Raw genomic sequence first — 22,085 nt, 5'->3', positions numbered from 1 at the left:
GACTGCCTGCCTGCCTGCCTGCACGGGGCTAAATTTAGTGACTACACAAGGTGGAGTGGAAAAGCAAAGCCAAGCAGGAAATGGACAAACCTAGTGAAAATACGCAGGTTTGCTCCTGCGTGCGTATAGTCGAGACTGATTTAACAAGCGCCATGGTTCCAAATGAGCAAAACATTCTCCCATCAGTTTATTATTGCGCTCGCTCGCTCGCTCGCTCGCTCGCTCACTTCCCAAACAGAGTGCTGATTGAATGTGTTTGTGCACGCGTGCGTCTCCATTGTTCTGGATTGCTGCGAGAGGGTCAGCCCATCCCATATTCCTCTCTGATGACGTTGTTTGCATTGTTTTGTCTCTATGGGCTTCTAAAAATGTCTGCCTAAACAAAAACAGTGACCGCACATCCTGCTGAAGCCTGGACAAAAAGAATACAAGCCCTACTTTTATTGTCTCACTTTTTCAAAGGGGGAGATTGGCGCTCAGGGTCTGTCTGTGTGCTCCTGCTCGGATCCAAAAAAGACCAATAAATATAAATATCAAAAGTTGTGATTTATTACCAAATGATATAAGAAATGTATTTCTTCAGTACAAATGACAAAAACCATTTGCTGTGTTCTCTGTTCAGTCCCACGCTTGGCCCTTGCTAACAATTTGTGAAGTGATGTCAAATACAGTGGCTTTCTGGAGATTTCCACGGACTTTGACTGTAAGCAATGTGACTTGGGAGGGAGGCATCTTATGAGGGCATATGGCCCGCCGCTCCATTGTGGTTTTCTCGGGTTAAATGAACTGTATAGTACTATCTACTTGCTCGCCAGGTAATTCCAAACTCATATTGATTGTATGCTTAACATCCGTTTTAGGACCCTTGAAACATTCGGGGTTGAGCTTTCGAGGTAGCCACGCTCCATTTATGTCATTTCGAGAACACAAACAAGGCATTGAAAGTGGAATACTTATAGACATCATAGATTATAGTTCCTTTCGACAATATTTGGTACTCATCGGTATTTCAAATCTATTCAATAGAAGAAATCGGTCACCATACTCACATTGAGCAGACGGACGGGCAATGCGGAAAGAGAATGTTGGGATCATTTGCAAGAGTTTTGCATTCGGGGGAATTTTGCTGTCACCCGAACCGGGAATGTGGATTTTCTTTGAAACTGCTCTTTGTGATTGTTTCAGCGTCTCTTGTGGCCCACCCAGTCCAGTCAATGCGTGCGTGCTGAAGTTTGGCGTGTCGCTGTCTCCACGCAATGGTTTGCTTTCTCCGAGGGAGTGAATCCGGGAAGGCACGCGCACCGGTAGGAACCCACCGTGTTGATGCATCTGCCGTTTCGACACGGCCCCGTGCGCTCCTTGACTTCTGAACATTCATTTACATCTGGAGCAAAGAGAGGCAGGGCAGGGCAGGGCAGGGCAGGGCACAGCGTCAGCGACGACGTACACCTTTGGGCCGAGCCGTGTCGGCTGCGCTTGTCTTACCGATGCAGGCCATGCGGGGCGGGTCCAGCGTGTAACCGTCAAAGCATTCGCAGGTGAAACCCTCTTGCACTCGAACGCATCGACCGTTTTCACAGCCGTTCAATATGCCGCACTCGTCTGCTCGCGAGCCCTCGAACGCCTTGAATGGATCTGTCACAAAAAAGAAACAACCACTGCATTTGACTCTTGATCATTATTGGTGGCTGGCTCGAATGATATTCCACTGTGACTGATCAATTATGAGCATATGTGGACTATCACAATGGCTGTTGCAGCAGCAGCGGCGGCGGCGGCAGCGCTAAACTGCGACATTACTCACACAAGATGGCAGCAAAGCAAAGCACTGAATGGCAACTTTTGAGGCCCGAGAACATTGTTGTCAAACATTGGCAAAAATACTGACATTCCTCATGGTCGTAAAAGGGCAGGGCAGGATTGTCGTCTGGCGACGGTGAATAGTCTGGGCTCACTTCATATTCGTGGACCGGACCAGCGACGAGGGCGTCGCGGCCGTAAGGATGCCGCCCGGCCAGGTTACACATGGAGGCGTAATCGGCTAAAAGAAAAAGCCCACAAAATAAAATGCTGACTGGCGCGCCGGCATAACCGGACGAGCCAGCGTTTTCCCGACAAAGGGCCGCAAAGGCATTTGGTGCCTAAAGATGATCCTTTGTTGAAATCACACGGTTGAGGTCTGAAATCTTCTGTGTACAAATAGAGGCAGTTGATCCAATCAAGGAATCAATTAAAAGCCACCGGCTGCTCGGCGTACCTGTGTTTTTGGGCGGGCACAACGCGCAGTCCATTCCCCAGGCCTCTCCAAAGAGACAACAGCACTCGGTAAAGGTGGTCTTCCTGTCGTCACCCAGCGGCAGAGTGCACGTCATGGAGTCCGCCACCTTCTGCCAGCAGATACCCTGGAAGTCCATCTGCCCCACCTCGTGTTGCTCTGGGGGCGGGCGGGCAGGCAGGCAGGTAGGCACGCACGCACGCACAATTTCTCCCTAAATAAGAAAACCTTACCAGCCACGTCAGGGACAAAGATGCAGCTGTTACTGTTGGGATCCAACACCATGGGATGATTACAGAAACAAATGTAGGAGCCTTCCGTGTTCAAACACTCTGCTCCGACGCACACCGACTCGTCCAGGCACTCGTTTATGTCTGGCGGAAAAGAATCAGAGACAAAAGACGACTTGGATTATTTTGGGACCTACCTGCAGTATTTGAACCCAGAGCTTTGGCAGCCACGCACCTCTGCACTCCAGTTTTGCCGAGTCGTAGTCCTGTCCCGTCTTGCAGTAACACTCGTAGCTGCCCACGGTGTCCAGACAGAAGCCTCCTTTGCACACCTCGTGGCCGAACAGTGTGCACTCATCTGCATCTGTTTGAGGATTCATTTGATTCCTTGTAAATTCCGGAGGGGTTTTGAGCAAACTTACTTTTGTAACTCTCGGCTGTTGGGACTTCATAAAGCAAATCTCCACTTGGGATAAATCCTTTTCCAGATGGACACATCTGCTTGAACTGGTCTGAAATGAGGCGGATCCATCCATCCATCCATCCATCCATCCATCCATCCATCCATCCATCCATCATCATCTTCTTTTCAAATGGGACTATTATGCACCTGTTGTGAATACTGACTTACCTGTGCCATTGACAGGACAGGGATAAACCTCACAGTTGTCCCCCCAGCCGGCTCCCAGCGTGCAGCAGCACTCTTGCAAGGTGACGTGGCTGGTGAGCACGCTCTCGCACAAGTTCTCCTCATTCAGATGGAAGTAGCACTCCTTACGCTCTATCGGTGAGACTGAAAGGCAAACGCGGCACAAGACAAGTTGGCGACCTCAACTGGACACGACCGCAAGTCAAATGAGTCAGTCGGTCAGTCAGTCACCTGTGGGAAGGGGCTCACATCTGGCGACCATCACGTTATACTCTTGGCCGCCGGGACACGTGCAGCGGAAGGAACCCTCGGTGTTTACGCACTGAGCTTCTCCACAGACACTATTCAGCAGCTCGCACTCATTAACGTCTGGAGAAGAAGAAGCGTTCAAATGGATCATTGCATCAATAAAGACTCGCGTTGGTTTGTCACTTCCCAATAGCGGCGTCCCTTTCATCAACACGTGACCTTGACGATAAATAAGGCTACACTGTTGATTGGTCACGCTCTGCGGCCTGTCCTCTTTTCCAGCAAAGCAACCTTTCCATTCAGACTGTGTCACTCGGGTCGCTGACCTTGATTTGGAGCCCCGCCGACCGTGAATCTTCTCGCCTTGTCTTATTCTCGTGACAGCGCAGACCGCGGAATGAAATTGCATGTTGAAATTGAACGTAGGATATTTGAGAAGGAAATGCTGATGGAGATTTGACAGCCTGCAAAGGGCTAAACCACACAAAGACCGTGAGAGAGAGACTCGAGGAAGAGTAAGCCCAGGGAAAATAATCCAAAACACAAGTGTCAAGGAGGCGCGAGGTAGACAGAAAGGAAGGAAGGAAGGCAGGACGGCGGCCAGTCGAGACGGGAAGCATTTTAAACGGTTAGCGGTACACCGCCGCTGCACGCTTGTGTGCTTGTTTGTAAGTGAGTCCATCTGTTGTCGCCGCAGCGCCGTGCCGCGCCGCGCAGCGCCGCGCCGCGCAGCGAAGGCTTGCCACGCCACGCCACGCCACTGCACCGACCGAGGCAGCCGGCTGGACCAAATTTAGGTGCAAGCGAGCACGACGGCCAGATGGGCGCACACACTGCGTGGAACGAGGGCAAGTCTGGAATTGCCACCGGGATAGCGGGAGGGTTCATTGTGCCGAGCGGCGTGTTTCCAATTAGCTTGGGGAAAGCCGCGGCATCCGGAACCTCCGAGTACAATTTGTAAGCAGTCTGAAGACCAAGCGTGCCATAAAAGGATGCGTTTGCGGATGTCTGAGGAATGCTGACCTCAATCCAGTTAGTTCTGTTATCGGTAGGCTGATTTATTATTTTGGGGGGCTGCGCGGAGGACACGTCTTCACCGCGTGTATCGGGTTTCTGCGCATCATTTAAAAAGATCAACATTTGGGCCATGTTCGCCATACTATCATTGTATATGGTATACGTGACGGAAGACTTACCCACACACACTTTTTGGTTCTTTTATCACAAACAGGTTATTTTAGGTTGCATTACCTGACATGTTTCGGCATGAACTTGCGCCTTCATCGGAGTGTCACTGCTGTAGCTCTGATGAAGGCGGAAGTTCATGCCGAAACATGTCAGGTAATGCAACCTAAAATAACCTGTTTGTGATAAAAGAACCAAAAAGTGATTGAAAAAGGAAACAGAATGAACTTAGTACAACTACTTACCCACACAGCTTTGGCCATCTTGATTTTCCCGGTAGCCCGGGTCACAGAGGCATCGGAATGAACCCAATCGATTCTCACAAAAACCACGAGGACTGCACAAAGTCTCATTGAGCCCGCACTCATCGATATCTGTTGCTCCAAAAACAAGCAGGAGTTACAATTGAGGCATGTGACAAACTTAAAGCCCTTTTGAGACGCTACACTTATGCTGACTCGAGAATACAAGTTGAATTGTAGCAGCTTTCCATCCGCACTTGACATCTTACCGTCGCAGGAGGGTGTATCAAGAGGAGCGCTGAATCCACTCCCACACGCACACGCATAGGATCCCTCCGTGTTGACACATTGGCCGTGGGGCGAGCACAGTTCCGGCTCATCCGCGCACTCGTCAACATCTGCAAGAAAAGAGACAGGACTCCTATTGAGAGGCTGTGTGTGTGTGTGTGTGTGTGTGTCCGTCCACACGCGTGAGCCTGGACACGGTGGGAGATATTCCGTCACGCTAACCTGCGCAGCTGGTGCCGTCCATCTGTCGATACCCTCGCGGACAGCTACACGTGTAGGAGCCCATGTTATTAAGGCACTCCCCTATGGACTGGCAGGGCTCCTTGGCGTCCTCTAAACATTCATCCACATCTGCGGCGGCCACAAACGCGTAAATATTGGCCGGAGTTACGACTTAACCTCTCTGTTAGTGAGAGATGACCTTTTCATATGATACGATAGCATATGGGTTGCACTGCTAGGACTTGACTGTACCGTCACACTGGTCACCAGACAGAGACACGCTGAAGCCCGGCCCACATTGACAGATAAAGGAACCGTCCGTGTTCACGCAGTGACCCCTGGTACACACACCTTGATCCTGGCACTCGTCGACATCTGAGAACAAACAAAGATATTTGCAATCAGTCACTTTGAGTTTGCCTGGCCTTGAAATACCTTCAACCACCGCTCATAATCAATGAATTCACCTTTGTAGAGGCTGTGCAGTAATGGAATGAAAGATGGTGCACTGACTTTTAGCAGCCAAAATGATGCGCAAACATATGTGAGCTGTCTTGTCGAGGGCTATAAATGACACTGTAGCGGCACGGTATATTTCTTTGCCGTCAGCGCCTCCACGCAGTGGCTCGGCTTTCCTCGCAGAAGCCGTAAGCTCTCACACCAATGGTCACGTAAGCTCAAAGCAACTTCAAATGAATGAGATTGTCTTTAGGAAGCCCAAGTATATAAAAAAGCGCTCAGGCATTCACTCACCTACACACTGGCCTCCCCGCGCCAAGAAGCCAGGAGGGCAAGAGCCGCAGTCGTAAGCCCCGGGGACGTTCACGCAAATGCCAGATGGACACGCTGTCCTGTTTGCGCATTCGTTGATATCTGTCGAAAGCCAAAGCAATCCAGAACTCATAGAAAGTATCGCACACTTTGACATGATTTGGTGTACAATAGATGATTGTCAAAGCTCGCATCACACACAGGCTAACTCTTGTGGCACGTTCCCAGTGCAAAAAAGAGAGAGAGAGGCCACTTTGCAAAGCCACCACCAATTTCTTCAGCAGCCGTGCAAGCAAGCAAAATATCATCACAAAACACTTTGTGTTTCAGCTAGCAAATTTGCGATATTAGCAAAAAGACATTTCAGCGTTCCGTACAATGAGCTTTGTACATTGAAAACATGTCGACTGACTTGTGAGAGTAAGCCAAAAGAATAAAGCGCCATTTTGACAACTTCCGGAAAACGTAAGAAGCTGAATTGGTCATTCTGCTCAGATATTTTTACGCTGTGAATTGGTCATGAAAAAAAGGTTTCCGTGTCCTAAATCAATGGCATCTGTTTCAAGTATATCAACCAAAACATAGCCTCAAAAAGTTTGAACCGTATCCTTTTCTCACCACTACGGTTTTGGGGTGATGAGCGTCAGCTCATTTGCGCTTACAGCTCCAAATCGGTTTCCTCTTTGCGGTTGGGGAATTCTGTGTTGAATTGGCAAGAAACCACATAATGACTGACTGAGAACAGGGAGGTGCACATTTCAGGAACCGTGCGGTCAGCGTGTTTCCATTCAAATTTCCACCGACTTTGAATTCCCTCGATACTTGATACCAGTGCTTAATCAGATGGAGGCCAAAGGCTTTGTTTGTTTGCCGAGTCATCCAAAATAACCTAACTTGTCAATTGTCTGCGTCTTGTCCTTGAATTGCAAACATCGCCTCTCTTTGAATAGTTTTGCCACAAACGGAGGAACGCTAAGGTGACTTTTGAAACGTATTCATGCCCCGAAGCCAAACACACAGGCAGAAAAGGCGTGCGGCGTCAAAAAGATAAGGTGCTGTAAGAAAGAGTGCACATACTGACCCACACAAGTGGTTCCCTCTTCATCAACAAAGAATCCTCGCGGACACACACACAGGAAAGTACCCTCGGTGTTTTGGCACAGACCACCGGAGCACAAAGATGGCTTCTCCAAACATTCATCCAAATCTGAACAAACAAAAGAGCACAGAATGTGCTTCGAAATCACATCAGGGGGAAAAGAAAGTTTGGATAGGAAATAGATGTAATGTTGTCCCTCCTGATAAAAAGAAAGACATTTGAATTCCTCCTCACCTACGCAGGAGGTGAGCGCAGCATTCGAGCGGTAGCCGTCACGGCAATGGCAGGTGTAGCCTTCGGCTGTGTTGTAACAAAGCCCTTGACCGCAAATATAAGGATTGATCTGGCACTCGTCCACCTCTGTTACACACGAAAAAGAAAAAGTCATTGCAGCACATCCTGTCATCGTCATACAGTGGAAGGGTCATGACCAATTGGAAGGGCCAGATACGCTACGGAAAGAAAGGCTTTTCTTCTCTTTGTGCTTACAATGACCACGGCAAAGTTGCCAAAATAAAGACATTGTGCGCATGGCATGGGTGGCGTTTCCTTTCATTTGCTATTTTTGCAGACACAAAAAGGGGGGGGGGGGGGGGCGGGCGGCCCGCTGCTTATGGAAAAACCAAGCCGCTCCTCTTGTTGGATTTCAATTGCCCCAATTCCCAAACAAGCTTGCACGGGCAGGAAAACCAAAGTGCGCTTGATTTGACAAACATTGAGTCACTGTAAGTGGTGCAGCCGTACAGACCTACCTGCAGATAGAGTTGGTGCAATGTCTTGGCCTGCATTTGAAGGGAAAATCTCCACTGGAACAGGCGGGGAACTCTGCTCAACAACCTCTGTCAAATTGAGAAGACACAAACGAAAGCTTCAACGTCAGAGAACGAACGTACGCTTTTCACAGCCTTGCCCAAAGCAGTCACTTGAAATGTGACTTCCTGATCCCCAAAGGTCCTTTCAATGGATTGGACGAGGAAAGTTTCCATATTTGGACACGACATGAAAAGTATGTGACGTTCTAATTTGAACACCAGAGTGAGCTACTGTTCTGCTGCTGCCAAAGTAGACCCATGTGAAAGTCAGCATCACTGCTCCCACCATTGAGGTGAGTAGCGTACAAAATATCGATTTTCATTTTTGTATATGTTTAGACAGACACCTGGGTAAGATGCATTCATCTTGACAGTGGATACACCTGGAGATAGTTGGGGTAGAACCGAATCACTGACTGGCCTATTACTAACCGCAGGTCCTACCAGCTCCTTCAATGACAAAACACACACACACACAGAACAATACCCCCCCACCCCAAAAAAAATAAGATGGGCAGATTTTTCACTCCAGCATTTTAGCTTCCGCCAGCAGCCAGCCAGCCAGAGCATCAAGCTTTTGCCATGCAAGATGCATGCCCCTAGCAGTAACCCACTGCTCCTCAGTCACTAAGCAAGATTGAGCAAATAGCCTGCTGCTGGCTTGCACACATTCCAATACATATACTATGTATGAGCCGTGAGGTGACACTAAAGTGAAGAAAAGCCTTATTCCATTCGGTGTCTGACTCCATGCAAAGGCTCGCTCCGACGCAGCAGCTTTTGCGCATGCCAGCTGTCTCATTGCAACCTACCTGATCTGGGGCAGTGGTTGCTAACAACCGCAAAATACAAAAACAAACAAACGTGTTAACTAGATACAATTTGCATCCCAGTGGTGTCTTGGAATAGAAAAGAAATCACAAGGCCCACGGGAAGACGAGTCACGCCGCTGTCAATCTTCAAAGTGACAAAAAGGATGTGGACTCAGCAAAAGAATGCCTTCATACAATGTAGAGTGGGGGGGCCCAAAATGCTTGTGCAATGGTCCCAGCTGAATGGGTCTCCGGTTGAATGGCAGGGCACGATACAAAATCACTCAGCTGTACTTTTTCTTTTCAATCTGGATATTGACACGATATCTGATACGATGGACTCACCTGGTATAATGTCTCTCTCTGGCTTCCCAAAAGCCATGACGGGTTTTTCCGGTGTTGGCAAAGGACGGGGGGTGAGCGCATCGCCGGCCGTCTGCTGGACCGTAACTGCTTGTTTGACGGGCGGATTTGGGAGAACAGTGTAGCCCATGCCGCCAGGGCAAATTTCTTTGAACGTAGCTGTAGGGGAAAACAACCACAGCAAATATTGACCATCGACAGAATCTGATTTGCACAATTGTTTTCACGGAATGTGTTTTCTTGCCATCGCGTTTTTTCCCGACGATTTCAAAACAAAGCCTTTTAAATCACGCGGTATGCTTCGATCGGACATTTGCTCGTGGAAATGGGAGAAAAAAAAGGGAGCAAAGGTCAGTGGCAAAAGTATACAACTCACGTAGGGCGAAAGCGTTTGGGAGTCTACGCAACTACTAAGCCAAGCTGTGAAACGGGGGGGGGAGAAGCATGCAGCTTCCCAACACTTGGCTGGCTAAAGCATTTGAATACAACTGGAAGAACTGCAGCCGTGCCTTTGAAAAGCCTTACCTGTTCCCGGAGGAGGACATTTGTCACAATGCGGTCCCCAGGCTTTGCCCACACTGCAGCAACAGAGCTGTTTGCTCAGCTGAGCCGACACCGGGTGCAAACACCGCCGCCCTGAGCTCACCAAACGGAAGCAAGCCCCCTTCTCCTCTTCTATGTCGGCTGAGGAGGTACGTGTGCGGACAGAGAGGAGCAGAGCGCAGCAGATGCCGTGGAGACAGACGCACCGGCGGGAAGAAATGACAAAGTGAAGAAACAAACAAGTCCCCCTTCACCCAAGCAAAGTTGCCTCAGATCAAACAAATACACATATGAAACACCGGCTCGTCATTGCACGCACGCACGCAATAAACATCCACGTGCGTTACAGCCAAGCACCGACGGAGAGACGGGAAGGCATGCAGAGGGCTTTAGTTTTGCCTTTCCAAGTCAAACGCTGCAATTAAACATCTCCACATACCAATGACAGCTGGAATTGTTCAAAGTGGAACAGAGAAAATAGTTTTCTCCAAGGGGATTTAAAAAGGCTTTTAAAGGCCAGTATTAGATCGGGACGTGGGCCGGAGAGAGCCTTTGTTCATCCTCACGGGAAAATCCCTCGCAACCAAATCAAACAAAATGGCTTCTTTCTTGGCCCGTACGCTACACTACGTATACAGACAGCACCCAATGATCAGTGCACATGTAACGTCAGTCCCAAAGCTAGCGTCAAGCGCGCGCACACACACACACACACACACACACACACACACACACACACACACACACGCCATCAACCACTGAAATGTTCCATCAAAGTCCCAATGCAGAGGCATAGAGTCAGTCGGCCTTGCGGCGCATGCATGCATGCTTCGGGGAGGAAAAAACATTCCATGATAAATTCATCTGCATCGCATCAAGCATGTGAAAAGAATGGCTTCATATTTGAAGATGTCTTCTACTTTTGTTGCATGTACATAGTTTGTAACTAGCATCCTTACATATGCACGTGCTGAGCGTGGGGTCAGGGATGTAGCCAGGTTTACACGTGCATCTATAGCTGCCCACAGTGTTCAAACAATTTCCATGCGGACACACTCCCTGCAGCTGGCACTCGTCAAAATCTGGAGGACAAAATATGGATACGATATTGGTGTCATACATTGAATGATCAGATATTTGTCCTGCCATTTTAGAATATTATATTCTTTTACTTTCTAGATGACATTTCCTCTGTATTATTCAATGCAATGGTCTTTAAAATATACTCAAAGCGTAGCGCGTGCGCTCAAGCATATAGTCGAACTGTCAAAAGTCCATGGATCAAATGGCAATGAGTCAAAAGAGACAGTAGCACCCTCTATTGGGTCTCTGGAGAAAAGTATGCTTGAACACTCGAGTTATTGGCTTGTTGTTGTTGTTTTTTACACTTGATCCGTTTTTCCATTTGGTTATTAAGGAAGTGAGGAGAATGAATCAATCATTGAAATGAATAAATATGCTACAAGCTCTTACCTTGGCAATGCGTGCTGTTGATTTTCTTGTAACCCTGAGGGCAGTCTATCAGAGGAATCGCAGCTGAGTCCAAAAATGGGGAAACCTAAGTTACTATATGATTCCATAAAAGTCAAAGGTCAGCTCCATTCACCCTTGGCTAAGCTCCTAAAGTGAGTGATTGATCCCTGCCGTGGCTGAGCACGTGTCCCACGATATTTATAGCATCAAGTTGAAATAATGGAGAATTCTAAATGTCTGCACTGTACTGTGATGTGCCTGATCCTGAAATGATTTCTTTCTTTCTTTCTTTCTTTCTTTCTTTCTTTCTTTCTTTCTTTCTTTCTTTCTTTCTCTCTTTCTTTCTTTCTTTCTTTCTTTCTGTCTTTCTTTCTTTCTCTCTCTCCTTCACGGCGGCACTTACGCGGCTTCTTGGGACATTTGTGGCATTTATGGAAACCCCAGGACGTTCCCATGGTCCCACAGCACTGCTCCTGTTTGCTCAGCCCTGGGAGAGCTTTCCCACACTGAAACATACGAGGCATATCTTAGGTCTGCCTCGAATGGCCATTTTGGCCAAATCTCTCCTAATCCAGGCTATTTGATTGACTGACCTGACTGCCAACAGTTTCTTGGAAGCAGCGGCCCAACGTGTTCTTGGAGGAGACGGGTTGGTACTGAGTCGTCGTCGTCGTCGTCGTCACCCGGTCCCCGTGCTGGCCCGGATACATAACGTTGTAGCCGCGGTGCTGGACCTTCCGGTGGCTCTGGGTGTGACGGAAAGTGTAGCCGGAGGATGAAGACGATCGCTCGTCCAGCCGAGATACCCGGTGGACCTCCACCGACGCCTCGGGAGGATGTTTGATGTGGATGTTGACGACGTTGGGACTGAACACTGGTCAAGGGGCGACAACGACTCACCGTACCGGCCACCTACCGGCCGCGATGACACCGAGTCGACGGTGGACTCACCCGTATTTTGCCCATTGCCGGAGGTCAGAGGCAAGGTGTGTGTGGAATGGACCTGACTTTGACTGTAGCTGCCTGATGTGTGCTGGGGCTGATTTTGAAGTGGAATCTGGCAGAACTTTCCAGTGAAGTTTGGAGGACATTGACATTTGTCTCTGGCACTGCACTTGCCGCCGTTAATACAAGGCAAATGACACACCACTGAGGGGAAAGAAAGCACAACCATAAACATGTTTGGCTTCCAGTACGGTTACATTCTCTCCTCTTCTTTTAGCCAAGGCACCTTTTTCCAACGAGTCTAGTCTTTTTTTTTTTTATTATAGTATTCATGTTTTTCTACTCCTCAAATAGAAAACAGCTTAAGCGCTGCACATCTCCGTATGGAAAGATCCATTCTCATTTTGGATGTGCCGCTGCTATGTTCATTGAAAGTGCATCATTAGTGCAAGATCAAAGCAAATGTCCATTTGAAAACCGATGGCTATTTCCATAAACAATGTCAGACAAGTGCTAAGATGGCTTTCCCAGACTCTCCAGCAGGCCAAAGGGGATACATACGTATGTATGTATACCCGTCGGCAAAATCATCATCCATCACAAATTGTTCCTCGTTTTCTATTCTCACCGCATGCTTTCTTAACAATTCGATGACAATCCGCCAAATCTATTTTGGTTTGGTTTGATCTTCCATTGTTTTTCTGAACATGATCTCACTGGCCTGATATTTGGAGTTTGGAAATGGCCTCAACGGATCCCATCGGCGCATAAATCATCACTCTTGACCTCTCTCGTCATGTTAGCGGGATCAACAAGAAAGGAAGGAGTTATTTATTGTCTCTTGACGCTTTGTGAGCGGCCTTGAGCAAATAAGCTTTCATCTCCCCAGTCCCATGCGTGGAAGGAAGGAAGGAAGAAAGGAAGAAAGGGAAGCAAGCAAGCCCGGACAAGTGCATGAGACGAAAGGCGACTCACTCCAAATATGCAAAGCACAACATTTGAAAAGGTTCACGAGGATCATAGCAACAATGATCTCAGCGCTCGGGCTTGAAATGGGACTGGAAGCCCAATCCAGAGATATCTATGGCTCATTGGAAATCAGAGCAGATTTTTGCTGGACAATACTGGCATCTTAACGACGTACCTATCCTGAAGTTGGGTGCCGTCAGCGTATCGGTGGCATGGCCGTTTTCGCTGATGATTGTTGTGGTGTTTCCCTGCTGGCAGTTGTTGTGACATCTCCCTCCCACACAGGTGAATTTGCAGATAGTGGGAGTGAACACCACTTTGATCCTCCCTGTGTGGTTCCCCACTGGCAAAAAGAGGAACAGCCATTGTGTTGCTTTCAGCCACAGAAATGCAAATACGGGCATTCAAACCAGTGGCTTATTTCAAGTGAGATCATGACTACCATTACTAGTACATCATTACTAGGAGTGGTCAGCTCCTTTCTCTTATCACTTGAGTGTGTCAGGTCAAGCAACAAATCCAAGATTCCAATCGACTTCTTTTGTCATGAGCGTCTTTTGCTGAAAAGATCTTATTCTAGGATGAAGGGCCATATTTTTGCTTCAACAACAACTGGGATGTTTGGACACAAGTACATGATGAAGCTTGAAGTAGGAAGCGTTGCTGTCAACGTAGCTCCCCTCCTGGAAGCAAAACATCTCTCGGATGAACTGGACTGAACTAGTAGTGTATGCTTTTGCCATTTTCGGGACTCGGTATTGGAAGAATTCCTTGACACACTCGCACTACATGGTTCAAGTAAGAATGTCCAAAGCAGTGGGAAAAGGCACGAGGCTACTTCCTGTTGAGTCGCTGAGCAACCTTATGTAAGAGCGCCGTCATTCCTGAGCCGTCCGTCCGTCCGTCCGTCATAACACTATTGTCTCTTCCTGAGTCACTGGCGGCCAACACTGACACAGAGCCCGATTCTTTGCGCTCTCTGGCCTCCAACGGTCACGAGAAGGATGGCCAGCACTCAGTTGTTGTAAAGTAAGCCTTTTCTTGCACAAACAAAAAAGGGGCAGAGCGCTACAATGCGGCATGCATCATGATGGATGGCGAGGTTTTTTCCCCTGAATGGAAACGACATCATCTCCTGAAAAAAATAATAATAATCATAATAAATAAATGCCAAGGACTCACCGTGTGCCCCTGATAGAGGGATGGGCCTTTCAACTTGAGGTTGGAAGTGTGTGTGTGTGTGGGTGCTGTGTGTATGGTAATATTTGGGCTTTAGGACATATTGCTGGCCTGGGTGCATGGGCATCGAGCGGATTCTGAAAAAAAAGAAAAAAAGATCAGATACCAGTTGACATGTCTGATGGACCATTTCATGTCTAAAGAGTACTTGAGTCCTTAAAGGTTGTTTGATTTCCCTTGAGAAGATGTGAGAAATTCGACAAAAATCATTTGTTTGATTCAAACAATCCATGTGTGTATTTCATTTGTTTCACATTGTTTCAGAGAAGTCCTTCCCTGCAAGCGCTCATGCTGTAACCAAAGTCTGCAGAGGACAAATGACGACATTTTTATGCTAAATCAGAGTTGACGCTGAAGCCCCTTTCTTTTCTTTCCTTTCATTTCAACAGCAATTAACAAGCTTTTGCTTGCATCATTGCTTCTTCCCAGTCACTCTCAACACGATGGCCACTCTTTCCAAACCATGCGTTGGAATTTGGGAGGGCCGTCAGAAAGGGTCTCTTTTTGATGACGGAATCCATTTTTTGTCAAACGATGAGTGCGGCGTGCCGTGAGCGATTATTTTGCGTAGACAGTGAAACAAACGACTCACTGCGCTAAATAAAGTGAAACCATTCTTCTACGATGAGTCACAGACGACTAGATAGCCAAGATGAGAAGGAGAAAGAATGAGCCAGCACGAATGCTGCTATTGTGACAGCAAACGGACCAAGCACGGCACTGACGCCATATGAACAATCCTCCGGTATATATACGCTGGTAGGACAGGAATGTGACGAGATGTTCTTGGCCACCGCTGCGGTCCACCCTATCCGTCACAGACGACGGGCGAATTCTCTTGTAATGCTGCGGCCGAAGCAGATCAGCCTCAAAGCGGTAGCACAAAGACTGCCACTAGGCCACTCCAAAGGGGAAACAAATCAGGATTCAAATCCTCTCCAAAACAGACTCAGTCATGTTTTCAGGCATGCTAGGATTAGTTTGCTAGACTGGAGACTATATATATATATATATTGTGCGTCCCATCTCATTCGTCATTTAAGTGCGGTGGCTGTTGAAATGGAAATATTCCATGAAACATGACATGACTTTATTCTTCATGTTCATATGAAATGTGACCTCAGTCTGTCTGGTATGTGAACCAAAGCCTCCCCAAAGAAGACACAGGAAGACAATCACAACAGTGTTTAGGCAAGCTAATGTGGTCCGGCGTGGAGCGAGCGGCTCATCTTTTCTCATATCTAAGGAGGAGCTAGAAATATGTGGGGAAATTGAGCCCAGGCTTTTCCATCTCAACTATTTGCCTGCAAGATGAACTTAGCTCGCTTTATGATAAAGATCACACACCTCTGCAAAGTACAACCTCCAAAACAATCTTTGTGCAGGCAAGCAGGCAGGCAGGCAGGCAGGCTTTCACAGAGGCCCGCTCCAAAATGATGATGCTCAAATGAATGGCAGAACAACAAAGGTCCAAATTTGGGACAGCAACCCGAGAGCTCAAATCTGGACACGCAGGGTAAAAGCACACTGATCTAAAAGGCACCATTTTTTCCAATCTAATTTGGCCGATTTAGAGTGTACGTTTATTGACTTACTGTTGCTGGATGTGTTGTTGGATATAATGCGGCGGCCTCACAAACTGTGCGGACGGCTTGAGCGTCAATTTCATCTGGGCAATGTTGTTTGCTTGAGGTGCGTTAGGAGGCACTTGCGCTTGTTGAGGCATGGGCCGCTGTGCTCCTGCGTTGTAGTCATTGCCCGCTCCTTTCCCGGGCTGGCTGTGGCTGTGGCTGGGGCCGGGGCTGTGGCCGGGGCCGTGGCCGGGGCCGGGGCCGTGGCCGGGGCCGTGGCCGTGGCCGGGGCCGTTCCTGGGGCCGGGGCCGTGTGTGTGTGTGGGCACAGTCTTCTGCTCACATGCCTTGCCGCTCGAGCCAGGCTTGCAGACACACAGCTGAGGCCTGAGGCACATTCCTCCGTTCTGGCACTGAGGGATGCAGTTAGCTGGAATACAAAATCCAGACAGATGAGAAGAGAAAAGCAAGGACAGACAGACAGACAGACAGACAGACAGACGGCGACAAGGACACAGATGTGGTGTACACATGGATTCATTCATTTGATTGAAAAAAAACACCCCAAAAAACCCAATTGAAAGCTACTGCTGCCCACAAAGGGTTAGGGTTAGTGGTGGCAAAGTTCTAAGATTGCAATCCAGAGAAAACGTAGATTGCATTTGATCCATGCTCCCGAAAAATCCTTTTCTTTGGAAAATTGGGTTGAAAAATTTGAGAGAAAATTTCACACTGACAAAGTTTCTCCCAAAGGACGTCTTCTGATGGATTTGAAGATAAAAGCAATTAGCTGCTCAACTTTGACGAATTTCTTTCATCCGCTCAATCGCAAGAGTCCACATTCCCTTTTGAGCCTGCACATTGGAAGCGCGCAAATGACACCTCTTATAGGATGAATAGGAATGAGCAAATTGGGGATATTCTTCCCCTTGCTCCCATTTTGTCATTCAATGTGTCTCGGCCCTAAAAGTTATTTGTAATTGCAATTGCGGTATGAAGCCATGCCGACGGGGCACAAACACTTGGAAGGACGGAGGAGCCGCCAATGACGGGATCTTTTCCACAAGGAAAAGAGCGCCCATCACGTGTCAAAAAAGAGAGCTGACCAGTGAAGTCGAGCGTTTCGAGGTGAAGCGGTGATTTTCAAATCACCGTGGCGGTTCATCTTTGGATATTTTCCCACAAAGCCTTCGGCCTCAGGTTTTGAACTGCCAAATTCATCCGGCAAGCGTTGGAGGATGGCGAGAGAAAAAGGAACAGATGGGTGGATTGCTTACTTTCTTTCTTTGTGTCTGACTTGATGTGTGCAAATCTGGCACCCCGCTGAAACCAAAATGTTCCATCTAGGCCCTAGATTCTAGGGGGTATCCCAGAAATTGGCTGCCAGATCAACTTGACTTTGGCCGGCTGGCCACACGGCACTGTAGCTGCTCCTGCCCTTGTGTTTGTGTGTGGGCAAGGAGGCAGACGGAGGCTGTGTGGCTTCTTGTCTGGATATTGGCAGGCATCTGGCTCCAAATGTGGCCTTGTGCTATCTATGTATACAATCTAATTCATGACTGCTTTTCAAGGGTGGATCACATTATATTGTACATATATATACACTCAAAAGATTCTCCTGTTCTCTCTCTCATACAATTGTTTTTACAATGTCTAAACCATTCGCAGGTTGATCTATAAAGTGGAACGCCCTTCATGGATTGCTTTTTTTTCTTTGAAATTGTGTTGTATTAACCTTCATCGCAAGATCCTTTTCTTAAAAAAAACAATTGCGTTGAAATGCCGACATGACTCGATAGAAAGCACTGAAACATTGAGCCAGTCGAGATACACAAGTCATTTTCAAAGAGCGTGACTGCCCCAAGCCAATGATGACATCACTGCTGTCTTCTTTCCCACTGGGAGGTGAATTCTATTAACGCTTTGCAAAAGAGCAAACTTTTTTTTGTTTTCTTTTCAGACAAGCGTAAATAGTTTTCATTGCCCTCGCCCACCTCCGGCCGGCCTAGAGCTGCTGCCATCTGTTCGGCAAGCTGAGACTTTTGTTCTGCTCTGCGACAATGACGTTGATGGAAGAAGTCGTGTAATCTCCTTGTTAAGCAGGAAGAGGAAAGAGATCAGTCATGGTGATGTTCTCACCCTTTTGATCAAACTATGCCGTGTTTGGCATGTGCTGCGCCTCCCCTGCCTGCCTCCCTCCCTCCCTCCCCAAAGCCAGCCAGCCAGCCAGCCAGGCAGCTCTCGCTAAGGGGGTCTGAAAAAAAGAACAGGCTTGTCTGAATGAGTGAGTCAGTTCAGTGTGTGGTTGGTTGTGCTCTGTGGAAGAGAAGCAGCAACATCGGGATAGAATGATTTTCTTTGTGTCACCTTGTTGTAATGCTGTCAAATTCCAAAGGGCCATTATGAGCCACTTCAACGGTACCTTCACAGAATCCAGGTCATGGTGCAAGGATATTACTTTGCTCTGTAGAAACAATATAGAATTCAGCCCTTGTATGAGGGACTTTCATGAAGCCAAAAGTTGCACAAGAGCCACTGTCCAGAGGTATTGTGAGATACGCTGACCTTTTCAAGAAGGTTTGATGGAAGTGGAGATTTTTTTGCTGGGATCTGTCTAGTATGTCCTGTATTATGTCCAAGCATGCTCTTTTTAAAACCTCACGTGAATGATCGCTTAAGTCGGACGGCGCTTTTATGGGGCCGGTTGTTGTGCTTGTCTTTGGATTGCATTCTATGTTTCATTGCCGTTCTGGTCAATAATGATGTGTCCCTCATTGTTTCCCTCTCAAGGCGTATGTGACTGTCATTCTAGCCAAGTCTGCTACTTTGCTTGATCATCATTTTGCAGATGTCTTCTATTCAAAGGACAGCGCGTCGGATTTAGTGCCAACTGGTGGCCAAGCGATAGAATGCAATGAGCGACCAAAGTGTCTGGGAGAAAGCCTACCGCCAAATACTTCAGCAGACGTGCAGGCAAAATGTCATCACAAAGCACTTTTAGTGTTCCCTCAAGTAAGCGCATTGCATATAAAACATGTATACTGCAAATGTACGTTCAAGTGATAGAACATATTGTTGTTGTTGGGTTTTTTTTTTGGGGGGGGGGGTTTATTGAGTGTTTTTTTTTTCATTTGTATGAATGAATACCGAAAAGGATGTGGATTCTTTTTTTTAACATACTACATAAGAACTTCTCTGGATGAACGCACAAAAATGGATCAAAGTATGAAATGCCGTGGAACCTTTATCTGTATTCCCTTGGATCAAAACGAATAAGTCATTCAAAGGCGATGCAGAATCAAAGAGAGAGCTGTGTTCTGAGGATGGACAGGATTTGTTTTTCATACCTGCGCACAGCTCTACCAAGTCTGCCTGCGCTGCTCATGTAATTCTATAATGAGCTCCAATACGTCGGGCCCTCTTGGAAAAGTGGAAAAAGCATTTTGCCAGGTGTTCTAATGGTCTGTCACAAATGTTTGAATGCAAGCGGGGAGGTAACACAGCATGTACGACGACGTTGGTCCACGTAGCGGATCTTTTTGGGGTCAATAGAAATGAGCAAAGTGAAGTGCACGGCGGGCGGGCGGGCGTCGTTGTAACTCTGCGACAAAGGGACAGTAAGATGTTCGTGCCATGCAAACGTTTCACATCCATGCAGGGAAACGGATCTGGCTCAATGTAATTGATTTGGATATAATTTGTTCAGTCTGCCATTGGGATGTTGAAATGCTGTCTTACAGTCCCAATGTTGCAGAGGCCGATTTGTCAAAGTGACTTGACATTTTGCCGCACGCTTGACCTTGTCACAGTGAGCCAAGCAACTCCCCCAAGTCCCATGAATGAAATGAACAATCATCAGGCAACTTGTTTCAACTGGACATTTTTGGACTCATTGATGGATTGCATCACGGCGCCCATCCCTAGTGTGGAGCGACGCTAGCTCGAGGTTACTTACGCTTTGTGCAGCGCTGGGATCCAGCTTGAGCTTGACTCCATCCGTGACAGCACTGGCCTCCGCATATGTTCACTCTGCAAGGAGAAAACAGAATTTCAATTTCAAATCTTTCTATGAAACAGCTACTATGGATGATATTGTCAACCAGAGGTCTGCATGTGCGTGGTAGTGGCGCTTTATGATGGAAAATACGGCAGACCTAAGCCTTGCTACGCCGTGCTACGCCCATCAAAGGTCAAAACAAATCCAGATATTTGCCTTCCGATCTCATCCTAAATCCAGATGTGTTTCGGCTCGGTTGGATTTTCTCGACAACACGAGATGGGCTTTAGCACCTTGTTTTCTATAAGCGCCTATTGTACCCACACTTACTTTCCAGGCAACAGTTTTTAGAGTGAATTTACTTTCATCCACATCAGGATTGGAACACAAGTCCTTCCTCCTTACAGAGTTTACTGCCAAAGTGAGTGCGGGCGGATGGTTGGTTGTTGGGAACCACCCAATTGATTCATCACGAGCAACGCTCTTTTAGGGGGGAAAAATGCTTTTTTTTGGTCAATTATATCCTGTTTAAATATGCATTTGCATGGACGTGTCTGATTTTCTGCATCCAGCTATTCAAGTCATGACACCAAAGGGCTTTTTCGATCCAAAGGTAGGCCAGCCAGCCAGCCAGAGCGAGCGTACGAGCGTGCGTATGAGCGTGCGCCTCCCTCACTCACTCCCTCACTCACTCACCCAGACTGCTTGAGAAGCTGCCTGTGCTCCGGAGCGCTGTGCCGAACAATGGACTCCTGGGCTGCTGTCGAGGCTTGATTCCCCATCCGGCGGCTCCGAACCTGGCCGCCCAATTTGGCGCTGAGTTGGACGTTGTAAGAGTGCGGAAGCCCCGACGCGCCGTGACGCGTTGTTGAAATGGAACTGACTCGCAAGGCATCTCCTCGGTTAGCTCCCGCTGAGCCCGGACCGGGACCCGGACCGGGACCCGGACCCAGCCCGGGTTGGAGCACGTACAGCTTCCTGACGCCGCTCTGGTTGTGCAGTACCGCTGCCCCAGCTGACAACCACAATGGTGAGAGAAGGAAACCAAAGAAAAGCAAGAGGCCCCTACTCCAAAACATGCCCGCGTCCTTAGAAATCCAAAGTTTCCAAAAGTTTGGAGCTCCGGAAAAGAGGAATTTTCGATGAGAACACGCCAGTGAGCTTGAGTATATTCTACGAGTCCTCGAACTCCGTAAAGTCCTTAGAAAAAAGAAGCGGGGGGGGGGGGGGAATGCACAATGACAACTTCACTCAAATAATCTTAGCACCGAGTAGTAGAAATAAAAGTGCCTGCTGTCCCCGCGTGTGAAGGTCCTGCTTCGGCCACTACGTCCGAGGAGCTCCACAAGTCCAGAAAAGTTTCTTGATGGAGCAGAAGGCTGCCAGCCCAGCAACAGCAGCAACAGCAGCAGCAGCAGCAGCAACAGCAGCAGTAGTAGCCTGCCTCCAGAAGTGACGTCACATGGGGGTAGTCTGCAGTTCCGAGGGTGTCGCCCCTGAGCCAAATAGGCACGGCGCGCGTACCTGCACAGCGATCCACCCTGACACCTTTGTGCTCAATAAACATTCCCATGTGAAGAATGTGGCAATTGTGTCTGACTTCTACTTGGACTGGAATCAGCCCAGCATTTCATCAATCAGATGCATCATTGTTTACCCAAAAGAAAACAATTACACCAGGTACGCCTTCCGCTTAAAGAGGAGGGGAAAAAAAAAAGGATGTTTCAAACATACAATACAATACATACAAATGGAAAAAGTACAGAAAGCATCTCGAGCAATTCTTTGGGGGGAAAAAGTAACACATCTCTAGGAAGGAGCGCAAAAAGCCAACGCTACGCTCCTAACGGCTCTGGCAGCTGGAATGCGGCCGCACTCGGACGCCACTCCAAAAGATGGAGGAGCTGGAGGAGGGAGAGAGCCGCCCGGGCCGCCGACGCCCTCCGCAAGGAGACGAGCGTCTTTGAGAAACACGGCCGAGCGCTGGAGAACGCTTGGAGCGAGCAGATGCGACCCGTGGACCAAAGGCAGACGCTTAGCCGTTTTTACGTGATGCACAACTGAAGCTGCGGCACCAGACAAAGTGTTTGTTCTCTGCCTGGCTGGCTGGCTGGCTGGCTGGAAGGATGCAGACAGGCTCACACGCAGAAA

The 22,085-nt window shown here is 48.1% G+C and overlaps 1 protein-coding gene across 5 annotated transcripts; it reads right to left on the bottom strand.

Moving 5' to 3' along the window:
• Positions 1-527: 527 nt before the first annotated feature.
• ltbp1 (latent transforming growth factor beta binding protein 1) lies at positions 528-21,326 on the bottom strand. Of its 5 annotated transcripts, XM_085922124.1 has the most exons (31): positions 20,631-21,326; positions 19,893-19,966; positions 15,962-16,367; positions 14,310-14,443; positions 13,303-13,470; positions 12,165-12,362; positions 11,807-12,087; positions 11,617-11,719; positions 11,214-11,276; positions 10,700-10,822; positions 9,723-9,881; positions 9,180-9,356; positions 8,835-8,854; positions 8,370-8,472; positions 7,963-8,049; positions 7,445-7,570; positions 7,193-7,318; positions 6,094-6,213; positions 5,593-5,715; positions 5,341-5,469; positions 5,100-5,228; positions 4,834-4,962; positions 3,386-3,523; positions 3,137-3,298; positions 2,928-3,017; positions 2,741-2,869; positions 2,509-2,649; positions 2,258-2,434; positions 1,889-2,041; positions 1,486-1,635; positions 528-1,384 (listed from the first exon to the last, which is right to left on the bottom strand). In XM_085922124.1, exons 1-31 carry the CDS (start codon positions 21,011-21,013, stop codon positions 1,212-1,214), a joined length of 4,674 nt encoding a protein of 1,557 aa, XP_085778250.1. In that variant the 5' UTR covers positions 21,014-21,326; the 3' UTR covers positions 528-1,211. The 5 variants fall into 5 exon arrangements, 4 of the variants coding, with proteins under 4 accessions (XP_085778250.1, XP_085778251.1, XP_085778252.1 ...); XR_015067411.1 differs by lacking the exon at positions 528-1,384 and having other exon boundaries at positions 1,889-2,189; XM_085922125.1 differs by lacking the exons at positions 8,370-8,472; positions 8,835-8,854.
• Positions 21,327-22,085: the final 759 nt, after the last annotated feature.

Source organism: Syngnathus leptorhynchus, chromosome 10, assembly GCF_054491065.1.
Source record: "Syngnathus leptorhynchus isolate UIUO chromosome 10, UIUO_Slep, whole genome shotgun sequence".
Taxonomy (NCBI): domain Eukaryota; kingdom Metazoa; phylum Chordata; class Actinopteri; order Syngnathiformes; family Syngnathidae; genus Syngnathus; species Syngnathus leptorhynchus.
The sequence above is the reverse complement of the archived record's forward strand: the minus strand, read 5'-3'. Positions and strand labels throughout refer to the sequence as shown.